The following is a 17,137-nucleotide window of genomic DNA, read 5'->3' as shown; positions in this document are numbered from 1 at the left end:
CATACCGTTGAGTTTTTCCATTGTGGGAACCTAATCCACACCTGTAGCACCTTACTGGTGTGGGCACGATGATGAGGCCGTGGTGGCTGTGCCAGCAGGAGAAGTGCCAGGTCATCCTCCAATGGTTCTATGATTCTGTGAATGGCAACTCACCTGCTGCTGCCCCTGCTGCCACATGGGATGGTGCGGGCCGGGTCCTGGCTTGGTTGCTCCCAGCCGTGGTGGGCAGGAGGATGCTTGGCACTGTCCCAGGGTGCAGACAGAGCCAAGAGAGGTGCCCTGAGCCGAGGGATGTGGCACCCACTTGGGCACGCCTGTCCCTGACCCTTGGGTGCCGTGGAACCCTGAGCTGTGTCTGTTGGAGGGCGACAGCAGGGAATCGTGTTATTCCTTGGTCTCCAAAACCACCGACTTGAGGTGGACAGCTAAGAGGAAGGAAGGAAGACCTGAAACTGGAGCAGGAAGTTCCTGAAATGTGAGAGCAGCCCTCATCCCACTGTGCTGCCCCCCTCTCCTCTTGTAACACTTTTGGCTGATCTCTGCGTGGTATTAAATCCAACTCCAAGGTGCCCCAGGGAGTTTGGAGTTCACATCTTCCTGTATCTGATAATTACCCTGACAATAAATCCAACCGCAGCAGTTCTTGAGCTCCTGGTGGGCAGGACGTGGACTTTCTGAGTTTTCCACATTGTCTTGTGTTTAACTTTGGTTCTGTTCTGACTCTTCATCACTCCAGAGCTCTGCCAGGCACCAGGCAGAACAGGGAACAAGTCCTGAAGCCACAAGTTCCTGGTTGCTGGGGAGCAGCAGATGCAGGGCGCAGGCACTGCCCCTCGGATGGGACAGGGTCTGGAGGTGCCGTGGCTGAGCAGAGGCACAGGACCTGGGCACAAGCACTTGCTGTGACCACTGGGTGGGCACGGCTTGCCCACGCCAGGGGTGCTGGTTGATATATGCCAGTTGCAGCCCGTTGGGTCCTGCTGGGGCTGACTGTGCTCCGTGCGGGCGCTCCCAGCCATGCGCCTGCCCCAGTATTTCCCATGGCCGGAGCTACTGGCGGTGAGTGACTGTGGAATTAAAGTATCATTTGCAATTTTCTACATTCCGGCGCGGTGTCGGGTTCTGGCAGAGGGCAGGCTCAGTGCGTGCTCCCCGGATGTCTCGGGGGCTGCATGGTGCTGCTGTCCCTGCAGACTCGTGCTGCACGGAGCTGCGGGGGGCGCAGGGCAGGGGCTGGCGGACATCGCGTCACCCCCAGGTTGAAACCGGTTTTCAAACCAAAAGCTTCACCCCGGCAACATAACTTCATTTTCCCAGGGTTATGAGTGATTGGAAGATTGGAACCCAAATAAACACAACTGCCCGTGGTCTCAGACATCTCGGTCTCACCCAGCATCAGTTGTCTCCAGAAAGGCGGGCCGCAAAACGTAACCGAAATCTCAGCCTAAACCCCAGCTAACTCGAGCAAAAAGAAAGAAGGAAGTTGTTGTTCCGCAGCAGCCAATGCATCTGCTGCTGCTCCGTGGGGCCGGCTGGAGCAGCCAGTGCTGCTGCGGCTTTGGGTGCCTGCCCCGTCTGCTCGGCGGGGTTAAGCAAATAGCAGCCCTGGGGTTGCAGAGCAGGGGAGGATCTCAAGGCGGTTTGCAGGCTGTAATGAATTAAGCCGTGCTGTGCTGCTGTGGTTGGGGCAGGATGGAGTTCTCGGCGTGCAGTGGTGTCTGTGCTGCATGTCCGGGCTTTCTACAAGGGGGGCGGAGAGAAATGGGCATCTCCAGTGTGCCATAGGCTGCTATGGGTGTAGGAGCATAGGACATCAGAGGAACGGTGGCTGCAGAGATGACTGGAGCCGATGAGTGCATTGCAGGCAGCTAATGGAGGAAGATGTGAAACCTGTGACTTGAGGGATGTAAGAAAGCTGCAACAGGCATGGGGGTGGGGTTCGGCTCTGCTGTGACCCCCCTGCTGCTGTTTGCCCAACCCCCAAGGCCTTGGCTGGCTTTCCCTCAGCCTTGGCCGAGTTGGTGTTGTGCTGCCATGGGAGCAGAGGTGCAGAGGGGCTGCTTCAGCCATGCTTCCTCATCCCACACGTCCATGGTGCCCCCACAGCCCTTTATGGCATGTGGCCTGGAGCCTCAGCTGAAGACATCCATGCAACCCTATTTCTTTTGGTGGAAGAGGTACTGCTTAGTCATCCTTCATGGGAATTATAGTGTGGCAAGGATACCAAGAGGTGAACTGAAGCAAGCAAACCCTTGTGCTTGTGCAGGTGCAGCTCTTGAGGTTTCCCATCCCCTGCAGGAGTCATTCACAGATAGCAACATTCAGCGTTGGCTTGTTGACTTCAGCAGGGCTCTTGGATCCTTACATAGAGTCAATCAAACAGAGATGGACTCACTGGAAGACAAACAGAGCGCCTTGGCTGGAGATAAGGGAAGCAGGCAGGATGAACACGTCTGCAGTAGGTGTCTCCTTCCTCTGCTGGACCAAAGAGGCATCTGTGGAGCTGCTCCTGATTCTTCGTATCTATTGACTTTTCCTGAATGAGACGGGACAGATTGGGTGCTACATTCCTTGCCCTGCATCTCGGGGCAGCACTCCGTGTCACAGCAGGTCCCCAAGGCTGATCTGGAGATGGAGACGTCCTTCATCACCATATTCCTCAGACAGACACCTCTGCTATTTGCTTAGTGTGTTGCGTGGCTTTGAAGTAACGCAGATGGTATCTGCCATGGATTGCTTACTGTTGTGGTATGGCTAGTTCATGGGAGGGCTCTTGTGAAGAGCAAATAGGCACTCTGTGCATTTATGTATACATATAAATCAGTACTTGGAGAAGCAAGTAAAGAAAGACCAAGTGGACTTTCCTCCTGGTGCTGAGATGTGGGAGGCGAGTGGCTTTGGTGACATGGTTATTCCACCAGCATCCTCCCACGGGATCCTTCTCATTCCCATCCTGTCCCTGGAGCACCTGGAGAGGCAGCTGCCAGCCTGGCAGCCATGAGACAGAGGCAAGCGCCCAGCTCGCTTTGTGATGCTTCCCTCAGGGAACGCTGCTGGGACTCCCAGGATCCCTTAAGGTGTCAGAAGCACTTCATTATCTCAACATTTTCCTCCAGAGGTACCTGCTCAGTATGGATATTAGCAGCCGCCTCATCTCGGTGCACAGCACGATGCCTTGTCAGATGCCAGCGGTGGCTTCTTATTCCTTTGGAATGACATTCGTGGCAGGATGATGAGTCGCTCTTAGCACATGATTTGAGGCAGAGCTTTGCTTGTCTCAGCCCCATCCAGCTGCCCAGGGCTGACATTTGCTCTAGACACCTCACTAAATCCCCGAACCACGGTCCAATTCCTACAGCAGTGCTGTGAGCTCACAGCGTGTTTGCAGTTGGGTTTGCCGGGTGCTGATCTGAAGTTCTGGGCTCTTAACTCTCATCCCAGGATCACAGCATGCAGCCTGCTGCCTAACCCCGGTGCCACCACATACCTGAGGTTAGGAGGGAACTACAGAATGAGAGGACCCTCAGGATTTCCACTCTTGAACTTTTCTTCTGCATTCATTTTTGTTCTCGCTGTTTCTATTTTTAATGTTGTTTTCTTGTGCAATCTGTGTGGGTATGCGCTGCTCTATTTAATTCTTTGCTAGTATCAGATTTTGCTTTGAAGGGATTTCAGAATGAAAACAGCAAGAATCAAATCCTCTTGCAGGAGGTCATTGAGGTGGAATGGCTTTATCCCAAGCGCTGACATGCTTTGAACTTCCCCCTGCTCTCTGTTCAAGCTTCCTTCCCCCAGCTGAGAGGCCCCAGTCCCCGCAGCTGTCCCTGTGCCCAGTGACGCCGATGACGAATGAAGTGGAGAGGGCAGGGCTTAGGCCATCGTAGCAAATCCATCTCCAGCTCCTTCCCGGCACCACTGGTTCCTGCTGGAGGAGCTGCTGTGGGTGATGAACCATGGAACCAGCCCGATGGCAGTCCCAGGCCATTGGCCATCCAAAGCCATTGGCCATTCCAACCACTGGCCATCCCAACCATTGGCAGTCCCAAGTCATTGGCCATCCCAACCATTGGCCATCCCAACCATTGGCAGTCTCAACCATTGGTAATCCCAAGCTGCTGGCAATCCCAACCACTGGCAATCCCAACTGGATGTGTCCCATTGGGAGGCTCCCAGCCCACTGCCCTGGAGCTTCTGCAGCAGAACTGGGACAGGGCTGAGCTGGATGGGTCCTGCGAGTGTCCCAGGCCATGGGGTCCCTGCATGTGGGGCACTGTGTCCCAGCTCCCCACTCAGCTGCGCAGGCGTTGTGCACGTGGATGTGCTGTATGTTGAATTTTTGTAACTTGGGTTATGCTGGGCTGAGGCTCCCCCTGCCCTGCTACGTTTCTATTAGCTGAACTATTCAACCAGCAGCATTGTTTGCAGAAGCAAAGCACTTTCGTCCTTGAATCTTGGAGCTTCTGGCTTCCACGCGCTCTCAGTCGGACAGCAATCGTGCTAAATCCCAATTAATGATTAAGGAGATATTTGAGGTTTAGCAGCTGTGTTATAAGATACAGTTTTTACTGGTTTTGACCTCAGTTAAATATGTTTTTAATAGTGGACGGTATTTAATTAAACATAAAATAACAGAGGCTTATTAAATCTAGAGAGACCTTCCCTAGCAATGGATATTGAATGTTAAGTAAATACCAGTTGGTCATTAGGAGCGCATTCAGTGTGGTTTCACAGCTATGTAATAGGTGGGTATCTTCTTACACATTTACCCAGTCCCGATGAATGCGCTCTTAATAATCGATTGCCATTCATTTAATACATAATAACTGTCCTCCTAGAGCTGAATTGGATCCTTGTCAGGGAAAATGGGTCCTCTGGTGCTCGACGGTTTGTTGAGCAGATTCTGTTCTGTTTTCAGTTGATGGTTCCTTCAGATTAGCTTTTTCTGGGGCTGCTGGGTGGGATGGAGCAGTGTGTGTCACGTTGTGTTCGTTGCCCCCAGCCCTGCAGTGATAAAGGAGAGCTGCCCTGGGATCCCAGCACAGCGTGGGATGGCACCGTGAGTCACAGCGTCCTTGGAGATGTTTTGGTCTTTCTTTTGGGCTATGTCCATTAGCCAGAGCTGCAAGGAAGCGGGTGAAGCACTGCCGTGGGGAAGCGCTTTCTTGTACCGGAGGATGTAACCTGCAGAACTTGCTGCTGCACGCTATCTTCAAAGCTGATCCATCAGCTGTTGTCTTAGAGGGATGAGAGTCATTGGTGGCTGATATGATCAGGAGGGATCACTTAAGGCACAGCGCATGTTTCCAGGGTACGCTCATGTTCACGTACCAGGGCAGCCCAGCAGCTGACCCCATTCCCAAACTGGGTGTTTCCTCTCTTTCTCTCTGCTCCATGAAGTTGGGTTCTGCTCCCATGTTTCTCTGAGTGCAGCACAGCCCATATTGGTGTACTCGCTCAGTACCTGCCAGGTTGCAAAGCACGAGGGCTGTTGGAGGTGAGGGCTTCGAGCACTCAAGGTGCTCCACAGCAGTCATTCTGCAGCAACACCCAGGGCTCTTGGTGCAGGAGCCTCTTGTTCTGTGCTGAGGTTCCAATGTACTTTCTAAACGTCGTTGCTATTTGCATTGGTGATGCATCACTGTGTTGCAGGAGCTCTTTTGGGTGGAAAATAGTGGCAGCTTCTCTTGGCAAGAGCTTTTGTTCTGGGGATCTCCCCCCAGCACTGAGACACACATTGCTCAGTTAGGGATCTCCCCCCAGCCAGGGCTGCACATGTGTGGCACTCAGTGCAGAGGTGGTGGTCATGGAGAGCTGTCCCTTGCTGAGGGGCAGTGGGGAGCACTGTGGGCACTGGGGGGGCTTGGCTGCAAAGAGGCAGCTGCTGAGAAGCTGGAGTACAGAGCGTGTCTTTTCTGGGGCTCTGTGGGCAGTCCCATTAGCTTTCTTACAGTAGCACTGCCTTATAATTTCTCAGCGCAGTTGCATTTCGTAGGCCATCACTTTTAATTTCTGCCCTTGTTAACCTGCGCGGCAGTACTGACTCAGTGCTGAACAATGCGTTGGACAGGCAGGCAGAGCCGTGATTCATGCTGCTGCTGCAGGGATGAGCCTTCTTCTGTGCGTGCTTATTAATTTCTCCCAGCGCGTGAGTCAGCCCCCCCGGGCAGGGAGGCAGCCCCAGGGCTCGGGAGCGAGGAGCCGGGGGGTGCGGGCGGCTCCGGGGCCAACAGAGGCTCCACGATGGGTTTTCTCCCACCTGCCCAGCCCTGTGGTGGGCAGATCTCCTGCAGGAGGTGCTGGGAGAGCGGCTGCTGGGTGCCCTCGGCATGGGCTTCCCATGCAGACCCCGGCAGGATGCAGAGCCCGTGCAGGACCGGGAGCTGCGTGGCACCACTGCCTGCCCAGCACGGAGATCTTCCCCAGTGCCCCGCTGCCCTCTGGGTCTCTGTCTCTGCCGTTTCTCACTCCTTGGCTCTGTTTGTTGGGAACATCCAGCATTCGCCTTTTTGCACAGCGGGGATTTCGGGTCTCACTGCGCGTGCATCGATTGGAGAACACCTTTGGCAATGCCCCTTTCCACGCACCCAGCCCCACACCAGTCCCCTCTGCCAACCCCAGGGCTGTGCTGGCCAAGGGCAGCTCCCGGCACATCTCCCAGCACACTGCCTGCCCCGCGCTGCAGCTCGGAGCTGTTTTGGACAGGGCTGCGGCGCGGCATGATGTCAGCAGCACGGTAGTATCTCTGTCTCCAGCCTCGTTAGGCACTTCCTGTGCTCTGGCTCTGGCTCTGGCGCGCCCGCCGTGTCTGCGCGCTTTCTTCTATTCCACAATTCCCCAAGGATTTCTTTTCAACTGTTTTTTTTTTTCCCTTTTATTTTTCCCTTCCTTCATCCCTTACCCAGCGGCGCTTTCGTCTCTTTTTCCTGTTTCTCCTTTCCTGAGCTCCTTACTCCTTCCTGCTCCCCAGAGACCGCCCGGAGCGTCCTCTCCCCATTGAACCACTCTCCTCCCAGCTGCCTTCTCTCTCCCCCTCCCCACCGAAGCCTTCTCACTGCAAACGTGTGGCTGTGCCATCCACCCCTCTGTCCCCATTCCCATCCCTTGTCCCTGTCCTTATGCCAGCCCGGGGCTCCCCATGCCCTGCAGCCACCACAGTAACCAGCAGCACGGCTTCCTGCCGGGGAGGAGCAGATGCAAGGCTGAATCACGGCTCCCCAATGAGTGTTTACTGAGCATGATCAAAATATGATTTATTTCTTTAATTTCTTCCCTCGCAGCAGCCCAAATGCTGCCTGGATGCGGGTGGGCTTCCCCAGGGCCCGGGCACGAGGTGCTGTACTTCCCCTGGAAGCTGCTCTGCTTCCAGAGCACAGACACCCACAACCCATTGCAGCTCTGTGCGCCGTTCTTGGGGTGCTTTGGATGAGCACTTATCACAGCCCCTGTAGGGTGGGTAGTGCTATGCCTGCAGGGATACTACATGGTGCCATGGTGAGACAGAGACTACTGGTTTTCCATCCTTGGCAATGCTTGTGACTTGCCAGGTCATCTAATCCTTGGCACATTTGTTTTTCTGTGCTATTGCCACAAATTCTGCCACAGTGCCCTGTGGAGGCTGCTGTGCTGGAGCCCACAGGGTTGGGGTTGTGTGGGGCTGGGTGGCTCATGGGGCTGGGCTCTGGGGTCTGAGCTCACCCTCATCTTCATCCCAGCACTGATAAATGCCCATTGCATCTCTTTCTCCCAGCAAAGTCAGGTCTTTTCCCCTTTAACTCCACATGGAGATAGATGTGTGCTTTTCTCTTGAAGCAGCTCTGCCCATCGATGGCTTGGGGCTGGGGCTTGGGGACCCTGCAGGGACCCAGTGCCATGGGGCTGGTGCTGCTGGTCAGGACTGGGGATATGGGGCCAGCAAGGGAGGAGGTGAGTTCATGGGCTGCGGTGGGACAGAGGGAGGAAAGTAGTGAATGAGCAGTTTGTTACTTATGGAGCATTGCTGCATCCTGGGATGGCAAGGCACAGGTCAGGCACTGTGGAGTCCTGGCGTGGGATGCTCCTCCCAGGCAGATAAACCCACGTCTGAGCTGGGAGGGGACCTTTCCATGGAAATTGCCTCCAGGTCTGTGATTGCCAGCTCACCTGGGGTGGTTGTGCTGCCCTGTAATCGTGGGGAGAGACTGTGGAATGGAGCCGGAACGGGCGGCTGCTGCACAGCCAGGGAGGGGACGAGGAGGAGGAGGAGGAGGAGGAAGCTGGAGCCCCTGGGAAGACCAGAGCATAGCAGAGATGGTGAGCGGTGCACTTTGCAGAGCTGGGGTACCCCGAGATATCATCTGGGAAAAGCCTAATGTGGAGGTGATGGGCTGGGCTGGAGTGGCTGCCAGGTGGTGTGGGGGCACTGTGTGCTGCCCTGCGCTTGGAGGGACCGGTGTGCCTTATGGGGCATGGGATGGAGCGAGCCTGAGGACACAGTGCTGGGGTGGGGGCTGTGCTGCAGTCGGTGTCTCACCACCCAGAGATGTTCTGGGGACACCCACAGGGGTCCTGGTGGCTCTGGGGCTTTGGGCACTCACGTCCCCATGGCCCTGAGGAGGTTCTGTGAGCTTGTTTGGTGATGTGCTGCGAGTGGTCTGCAGGCTGAGCGCTGCAGCAGCAGGGACTGGGGAGCACGGTGTTCTGTGGGGTGGTTTGCAGCTCTGCTCCGTGCCCTGTGGCATTGCACCTGGCTCTGTGGGGATGCTGGAACTGAGGGCTTTGCAGGGCTGCACGTTTACCAGCCAAGAGAAAGCACCGGGCTTTTGTAAGAGAAGACCTGCTTATTTATCCTCCGTGTTCTGCACAAGGATTTACCGGGGTGATATCGTGTCACAAATGCGTGTTTTGTTCCATTTTGACTTCCTGAGGCCTGCCTGAAGCTTGGCTCTCAGCTGAATCTCAGTGCAGTCTCGGAGGCAGCAGGTCCATTTAGAGCAGGTGGGAAGGAGGGGAACAACACCCTGCAGAGCACAGAGCAGGGCCCTGCCGTGCCCCAGGCATGGAGGCAGGCAGCGGGGGAACGCCAGGCTCCCCGTGTACAGCTGGGATGTGCTGGTGTGTGCTGCAGGCTCTTGGCACGTGTCTTCTGAAGGCACACATAAAAAGGCCACGGCCATGAATCCCATAACAGCACCGATCCCAGCGCCGGTGCCTGAGCTGAGCTCCGTGTGCCGCACCTCCGGGGAGCTCAGAGGGGCCTCCAAGCCCTGCCGGGTGCAGCTGCTGCGTGCAGTGACGTTGGATGCAGAAGGGGTGGAAGGTGGATGCTCTGCGGACCTTCCCTGTGCTGACAGCCCTAACGCCAATAAAACAAATGTTTGTTTTCTCGTTTGTTTGATGTGCAGCAGTGGCAGCACGAGGAGCTCTCTCAGCCCCCACCTCCTGCAGTGCTGCGGGAGCGTGACGCGAGCTCTCGCCGTCAGTAAATGGCATTTGAGGAGGAAAAGGGATAAAGGAAAGGTTACTGTATTGTTCTTTGTGATGGATGAAAGAGCTGTCAGCTCTGTCCTGCAGTGATGGATCCCCGGGTATTCCTGGGACAGCAGGAAGGAATGCGTCTTGCAGGAGTTCTTCGCTTGGAGCAACCGTTTGCCTGTTGTGGGTCTGAAAATTTTAACTGAGTAACAAATTAATGGAGCTATTAGTCACTGTCTGGCTTGAATGGAAACACTTAGCTGACCTGGCCTGTCCGTGCCTCCATCCCCGGGCCGGGGAGTCTCCCTGTGGGCGCTGTGTGCCATCCTGTGCTGCTGCTTGCCGTGCCCTGCACTGCAGCGCAGCTCTTGCAGGAGCACACCATCAGGCAGGCAGTGGTGGAGCAAGGAGCAGGGTCCTGTGTGGGCTGGGGGGATGGGCTCGGTGCAGGATGGGGCTCATTGCAGCCACACTGCACCTGCAGAAACACAGGAAGATTGGGTGTTCTGCCCCTCTGGGATGTACCACAGTGTGTACGCACGGGGTGAGGGGCAGCGGGGTGCAGAGCTGTCCGTGCACGCTGCGTCCCTGCAGCTGTGTGTGCCCCATGTGGCTGCATCAGCGTCACAGAGGGCACCCAGAGCCCCAGCAGCCCAGAACAGCAGCTCTGGAGCTGTGATCCCCACCGTGCTGGCACGGGGCAGCCCAAGTGGGACGGGCAGGGAGGCTGCACACAGGCACGGCGAGATGGGAAACTCCCGACCCCGAGCCGCTTTCTTCCCAGCGCCGGCCAAGAAACGTGACGCCGAGCAAACAGGAGAAAAGAAAAGGAAAAACAAAACTCACATTGGATTCAGAGATGGCCTTTTCACTGGCAGGATCGATGCTGTCTGCGTGCAGAAATCTTAATTTCAGATCCGGTCTTTAAATGCAAATGTGGCTTTAAATAGCTGTTCCTGCGCACACGTTCTGGTGCCTTCTGCCACGGAGCTAATGGATTGCGCTCCCTGTCAGTACATTCTTGTCTCATACTGTATCCCCATACATTAAATTGATAGTTTGGGGGATTACAGCTCGTTCCAAGATTACATGGGTGGAGTCCCCTTTATATGGCCATGCTGGTATGTAGTGAATTTGAATTGGCACAGCAGAAAACTCCAAAATTTGGAACAGATAACTGTCTCCTATCTTTATATGGGAACATCGGAGTTCTTAGCTTTATTCTGGGGTTCCTGCCATTCCAAATATAATTTATTCTTTTATATAACTGTTTTCATATGATACACTCTTCAGAGTGGATAATGATTTGGGGAGGAATATAATCTTTTTTTTTTTTTCCCCTCCAAGGCTGTCTTCCCAATTAATGAGATTGAGAACACGTTCCAAAAAGCTTTTTCCCCCTCCGGGCTTTTTAAAATGCTCTCGAATTATCCTGCAGTGTGTCTCGCGCTTCCCTGATGGGCTTTGGTGCCTCAGCACTTAGTGGTGGTCGGGCAGCGCGGTGCGGGGCCGCGCGTGGGGCAGTGCAGTGTGGCACGGGGGGCCCGTGGGGAACCATGCACCCCTTCCTGCAGGGCTGCTGGGGGAGGGATGATGCTGGAGAAGTGTGTGGCACCTGGGGGGGATTTCCCACGGGCTCACAAGGTCATATGCAGCAGTGATGGTTTGGGACAGCCTTCTCTTCTCCATCTGCACAGCTCCAGCTCTCAGCCTGTCCCATAGGAGAGGTGTTCCATCCCTTGGAACATTTCTGTGGCCCTCCTCTGGATTCATTCCAACAAGCCTGCGTCTCTCCTGTACTGAGGACTCCATATCTGGACGCAGTGCTCCAGGTGAGGCCTCACAGCTCAGAGCAGAGGGGCAGATCCCCTCCCTTGCCCTGCTGGCCACGCTGCTTTGATGCACACAGGATCCATTGGCTTTCGGGCTACCGGGGCACAGTGCTGGCTCCTGCCCAGCTGCCACCCACCAGTACCCCCAGTCCTTTGCAGCAGGGCTGTGCTCCACCCTTACATCACCTGGTTTTTTGTGACCCAGGTGCCATCGTGTCCCAGCAGCTGCAGCCAGCAGAGGGGAGCAGCAGGGAGGAGCTGCCACGTGCCGTGTGTGTCAGGCTGGGCACCAGGGGCTGAGCAGCTGCCCCCCATCCCCATCGGGGCAGAGAGGAACATGGGCTCCACCGGCACCTGCATGCCGGGCTCCCCATTGCACGCAGTGCTGTGTGAGGCTGCACAGCACAACCCCAGCTCTGCCATCACCTCGGCCCAGGCTCTGGGGTGCCACGCTGGGTGTGGGTATGGGGGGTGGGCTTCGATCAGCATTAGCCCACGAGTTTGTTTTGTGGAGTGTTCTTCCAGCGTGGAAAAAAATAACCTCCCTCCGTTTTTGTCTCTCCTTTTGTTTGTGTGGGCATTGGTTATTCTGGGAGCGCTGAGCCTGATTTTATTGGGATGACTGAGAAAGCTGCCACCTGCGAGCAGCTGCTTGTCTTTGGGGATCGTTTTGGTGTCGTTTCTAAACAATTGCATGAGGCTTCTTCAGCCCCGCTCATAACGTGGTTCTCCCAGGGACACTGCCCAGAAAAAGGATGAGCTCAGATCATGCTTGGCACCATTTCAGGGAGTAAAAAGTGCAGCGGGATTGATGTGTGTCGGTGGGAATAAATGGATCGTGCAGAACTGCCTCGGCCCTCCGTGCAGCCTGGTTCCCAGCCCCGTGGCTGTTGTTTCCCAGTGCAGCTCAACTTCAGAGCTCAGCGCTGTCCCTTACAGTGGTCTCATGTTTGATGAGCTCTGTCATCGGGCACCTCTTTCCCTCTCGGTGCTTCTGGTGGTGCTGCACTTTGAGGCGGGCTCTGAGCATCGTGTGGAGCGGTGCTCTTCTCAGAGCAAGGGCGGCAGCAGCAGCAGCAGCCCAACTCTGCGATGCTGGCAGAGGGAAAGGAAGAGGGTCCTGCTGGTAATGGCCTCGGCCGTGCTTGGGACAGCACTTTCTTAGTCACATTGGCCAGCAGTCCAAAAACGGGGGGGAGATTTAGGTGAAATGTGAGGAGGAAATCCTTCACCTAAAGGGCGGTGAGGCGCTGCGCTGCTGCCCAGAGCTGTGGGTGCCCATCCCTGGAGGTGCCCGTGGTGGTGGATGGGCCCTGGGCAGCTGAGCTGGAGGGGTACAGCCCATGGCAGGGCTGGGGGCTGGGAGGGCCCTTCCAACCCAACCATGCTGCTATTCATCCCTCCCATCTCAGCCAGGCAGAGTCCTCACTCCCAACCACCACCTCCATTGGGATGTGCCATGTGCAGGGGCTGCTCCTGCCCCACCAGTGCCTCGGGCTCTGTCCAAGAGCTGCTCACCTCCACCTCTGGAGCGGAACGGCAGAGCTGAGCACAAACCTCACTCAAGGATTTGTTTTAAAAATACATGCCGATAAAAATGACTCTCTCCATTATTTCATTAAGGGATTTCAAACGTGCTTCCTAAGCCCTGAGTCATCAATGAAATGAGCAAGCAGCAGCAGCACGGCGGCCCCGTGGAACGTGACTCACACTGCGGTGTGGGGTATGCGCTGAGCACGGGGATGCTTGCACCTCCCTATGCCCCCCACCACCAGGCTCTCCCCGTGGAATCAGCAGAGCCCTCTGTAGCTCTGGGTTTGTTTTGCCTGTGGATCTGCAGCTCCCAGAGCCCCCCTCTTGGCATCGATGTGCCTGAGCTGCCAGCACTCGGCTCTCCTGGCAGCCAGCAGATCCCAGTCTCAATGCGTGTGAGACGGCAGGCGTTCAACGTTGTGTTGTATAACTGCAGAGATAAAAACTTCCATAGGCCATATCAATTCAGGAGAGATTGATCTTTCCACCCAGATTGCAGAGGAATATCTGCCAGGCCATCTTCGGCTCTGCTTCGGGAACTCTCTGCCTCTCTCAGTCCCCCGGCACAGGTGGGGGAAGCAGAGCTCATCCCAGCCCCCTGCACACCAGCAGCTCTGCGTGGCCCATCTGGTTGGTGTCCTCACAGCCCCCAGAAATGCTGATCCTCTCCCCTCTCTGGAGATGGCTTCAGCTCTGCTGAGTGCCAGCACGTTTCTCTGAAGATTCAGGCTTTGTGTTCCCATCCTGCTTCATCCCACTGTGCTTCATTGCAGCAGTCCATCCACCCAGCGGTGCTTCCCTCAGCCACTTGTCCACAGTTGTCCCCACCTGTCGCCCTCAGCTGAGATCACCCCATGTTCTGCAGCGGGGCCAGGGCCGTTGGTGCAGAGGTGCGGGTGCTGGTGATGCAGTGGGACTGGGGCCATTGGTAAAAAGGAGCTGGGGCTGTTAGTACAGCGGGGCCGGAGCTGTTGGAGCAGAGGCACTGGGGTTGTCACCGCCCCGGGGTGATGCTGCTCCTCACCAAAGGGCTTCCAATTACATCCCACATAGATGGGATACCAAGAGCACATCCTCACCCCCTGTGCGTGCTGAGGAGAAAGAAATGAAATGCAGGGGGAGTTTTGGCTGTGTGCTGTGCACGGACCCTCTCTCTTCTGGGAAGAGGGTGAGGAGGGCTGTGTGGGGCCGCGGGGAGGCACGGGGCGGGCGGAGGTCAGCCAGCAGGGTGCAGGGCAGCCAGGAGCTGAGCCTCGGCTGCTGGCCCTGCTCCAGGCCCGACTCCTTGGACATGGTGCTGGAATTCTGCTGTCCCTCCTCGACTGCTATTTTCTTAATAAGGCTCCAAATGAGATGTTTTGGCTAGCCATCATTACAGAGCTCCCCGCTTTCTTGTTTTGTTTTTCCTCTCTCCAAAGCTAGTGCCTCGCCGTTCTATTCCAGCTATCTAATACCCCCTGAGTTTTCCATGACTCCTAAAAACCAGCTGCTCAACGTGTTTGCATTAACCCCTTCCTCGCCCTCTGGGGCTGCTGCTGCCAGCTGCGGGGCACTCAATGCCAGCCATGGGACTCTCAGTGCCAGCTGTGGGGATCTCAGTGCCAGCTGTGGGACTCTTGATGCCAGCTTTGCCCGTGCCAACTTTGTGCTGGGCCACCCCAGGCTCTGAGCTGCCTTGGGACAGTGGTAGCCATCCTGCAGGGCTCTGCTGGTGCCAGGCTCTGGCTGTGGGTGCAGATTCCCTGTGCAGCAGGCGGTGTTGCTGCCACCAGTTCTGCATGACCCTCGCTGGCACGGGTAGCGGATGAAACTGAATTTTGCATGGCTTGGGAACTGCGTTGTAGCCATAGTTTGGGATCCATCACCCTGGGGTTTAGGTGTTGAGTTTAAGGAAGCAGTGACATACCCAGTGGGAGGGCTGTGCCCGATGTACGGGTGGTGTTCCCGGGATGGGGACTCGCTTTTGCCACAGCATCGATGAGTTTGTGTGCTTTGGTGATGGAATGGAGCGAGAGTGAGACGTGTTGGTTGGGGATGGTCCAAGGATGTTTCCTTAAGGAAGACGCAGTTTGCAGAGGGGCCTCTGCATGTGGGAGGCGGGAGGAAGGCAAAATGAGGAGGAGCATTGCAATGTATAGAAGAGACCTCAGTGAAAGCCACCTCATCGTGGGGAGCTGCTTGGTGTGAGGTGCAGCTGTCAGCTGCTGCACAGCTCCCATCACATTGCCCTGCGTGGTTCCTGCCCCGTTCGTGTCCCATCATCCCGTCCTGCGGGGCTCCACTGTGCCCCCTGAGCTCAGCCCAGCCCAGGGCTCGGGCACAGCCCGGTCTGTAGGACGCCGTGAGGGCAGCGCAGCCCCGGCTCCACACTCCCAGGGTCGTAGGTTTGGCTACAGCCTCGGGGCCGGGAGCGGGTGGGTGCCCCCAGAGATGTGCCGGAGCACGGACACCCGTCCAGGGACGCTGCGGGACAGCGCTGCCCCGCGTGCTGAGCGCCCGGAGCCCTCCTCGGGGCTGGGCAGGGAGCGCTCCCAGTCCCCATTAGCATTCGGCCCCGCTGCCGCTTCGGCGCTCGCCTTCACGATTGCCTGGCAACCACGGAGCAAAACTACAACAGCTGCCGGGCCCGGCGTGCCTCCTTGCAGCCGGCATACGCCCGTGGTGACGGGGACAGGGAGAGGACGGTGGCACGGCCACCCGCTGCCGCTGCCCGGGACCCCGCGCTGGTGGGCCGCGAGGGCAGGGCTGTCCCTGGGAGCAGGAGGAGGTGCGGTGGCTGTGCTGCTGCCCTGGCCTGGTGGGTCTGTCTGTGTGTCTGTCTGTCTGTGCAAACACCTGTCTGTCTGTCCTCACACCCATCAACCCATCCGTCTGTCTGTCTGTCACACCATGAGTGTCACGCTGCACCCACTGCATCCCCCCGCTGGTGGGGGCCTTCCTGTGCCCATCCCATCCCCCTCATCCCTCAGGGCTGGGATGGCACTGGGCTTCCAATAGCACGTGCTGGTGGCAGTAGTGGCATTTGTGCAGGTGCGGGTGCGTGGTAACTCATGAGCATCGGTCTGTCCTCATTTTGCACGTTGTTGGGGTTTTTCTGGACAGAAGAATGTCGTGGACCTGTCCCCATACCTGTGGGTCTCTCTGCTGACCCCACGCCCTGTCTTGCTTCCAGTGTGCCCTGATGCATGGTGCCACGCTGCTGCGAGCGGTGATAGATGTGGATGTGCCGGGCTCAGACCCAGTGCATCCTCATGCTGCTGCCATGAGCCTTTCTCAGCACAGCCCTGGTGAGTGCGGGCTGTGCCCACGCTGTGTTAGGGGCTGCAGGTCCTGAGCTGACAGCCCAGAGTGCCCCCAGCCTGCCCAGCCACACACACAGCCCAGGCGCAGCCCTTCCTGCTCACACATCTTCATCAGTGGCGCTGCTCGGCCATGGGTTAAAGGAACATAACTGTTTTGTCTTCTGTCTTGCAGAGCCTGGGGTCAGCAGACAAGAAGGACTTCTACCAGTCCAAGTAAGTGCCAGTGGTGTTGGTGAGTAATTGCGTGGAAATTCCCGGTTGGTCCGTATCGTCAGGCAGCTCTGGCTTGCTAAGATTAGACATCTCGGTGTACAGGAATAGCTGCAGCAATTACATGAGCAAGGATGAGAGTGAAGGGCTGTCAGTCACCTTGGCTTCGGGGCATATGCAGATCGTTAAATCAGATCAGGAGGAGCTGACAGCACACGGCCAGGACTGGGACCCCATGGGGCTGTGCAGTGGGGCTGGGGCTGGGAGCGACCTCTCCCATCTCCACTCTCCTGCTCTGAGTGTGCACAGCAGGGCTCACACTCTCGGGCAGTGCTGTTGCTGCACCCTGCATTCCCAGAGCCTCGCTGCAGCACGGCACCCTCCAGGCAGGAAGGCGGCCTCTTTGCTGGAGGGATGTGTGGCAGCATGATGAGCTGCATGGGGGCAAACTCTATTAAAACCGATGGTGAGGGCTTCAGTGCTGGCCCTGAGCACCGAGCAGCTGTGTGTTGTGCTGCTGAGCGTGTTTGCTGGTAGGACCCTGCGCTGCTCCTGCTCTGTTTGGGAGAAGCGGAACATCCTTCTGTTGTCATCTTTTTTGTACTGGAAAAAAGATAGCATTGGTGTTTCTGAAACTGTGGAATAGTGCTCTGCCATGCAGGACTGTCACTGGGAGGGGTTTTCTGGAAGATGCAGAAGGGGCTGTGTTGAGACCATCTTTTCTCCTCCATAATTTGGTGTATTTCTTTCCTTGCTGCATTCCAATCTGTTCCTGCAGCGCTGCTCCCAGCAGCGCTGAGCCCACAGGGA

General features: G+C 56.6%; 1 protein-coding gene across 16 annotated transcripts in view; it reads left to right on the top strand.

The window, feature by feature from the left end:
• ANKFN1L (ankyrin repeat and fibronectin type-III domain-containing 1-like) overlaps positions 1-17,137 on the top strand; it is a 134,202-nt gene that overhangs the window by 74,237 nt on the left and 42,828 nt on the right. For 11 of the 16 annotated variants that reach the window (XM_025155149.3, XM_015294759.4, XM_046900777.1 and 8 more), the window contains one exon: positions 16,290-16,330. In XM_025155149.3, the coding sequence (XP_025010917.2) occupies positions 16,290-16,330 (41 nt within the window). The other 5 variants (XM_015294767.3, XM_015294766.3, XM_015294769.3 and 2 more) reach the window with 4 other exon arrangements.

Source organism: Gallus gallus, chromosome 14 (genome assembly GCF_016699485.2).
Source record: "Gallus gallus isolate bGalGal1 chromosome 14, bGalGal1.mat.broiler.GRCg7b, whole genome shotgun sequence".
NCBI lineage: Eukaryota > Metazoa > Chordata > Aves > Galliformes > Phasianidae > Gallus > Gallus gallus.
This window is presented reverse-complemented; position numbering and strand designations above follow the sequence as displayed.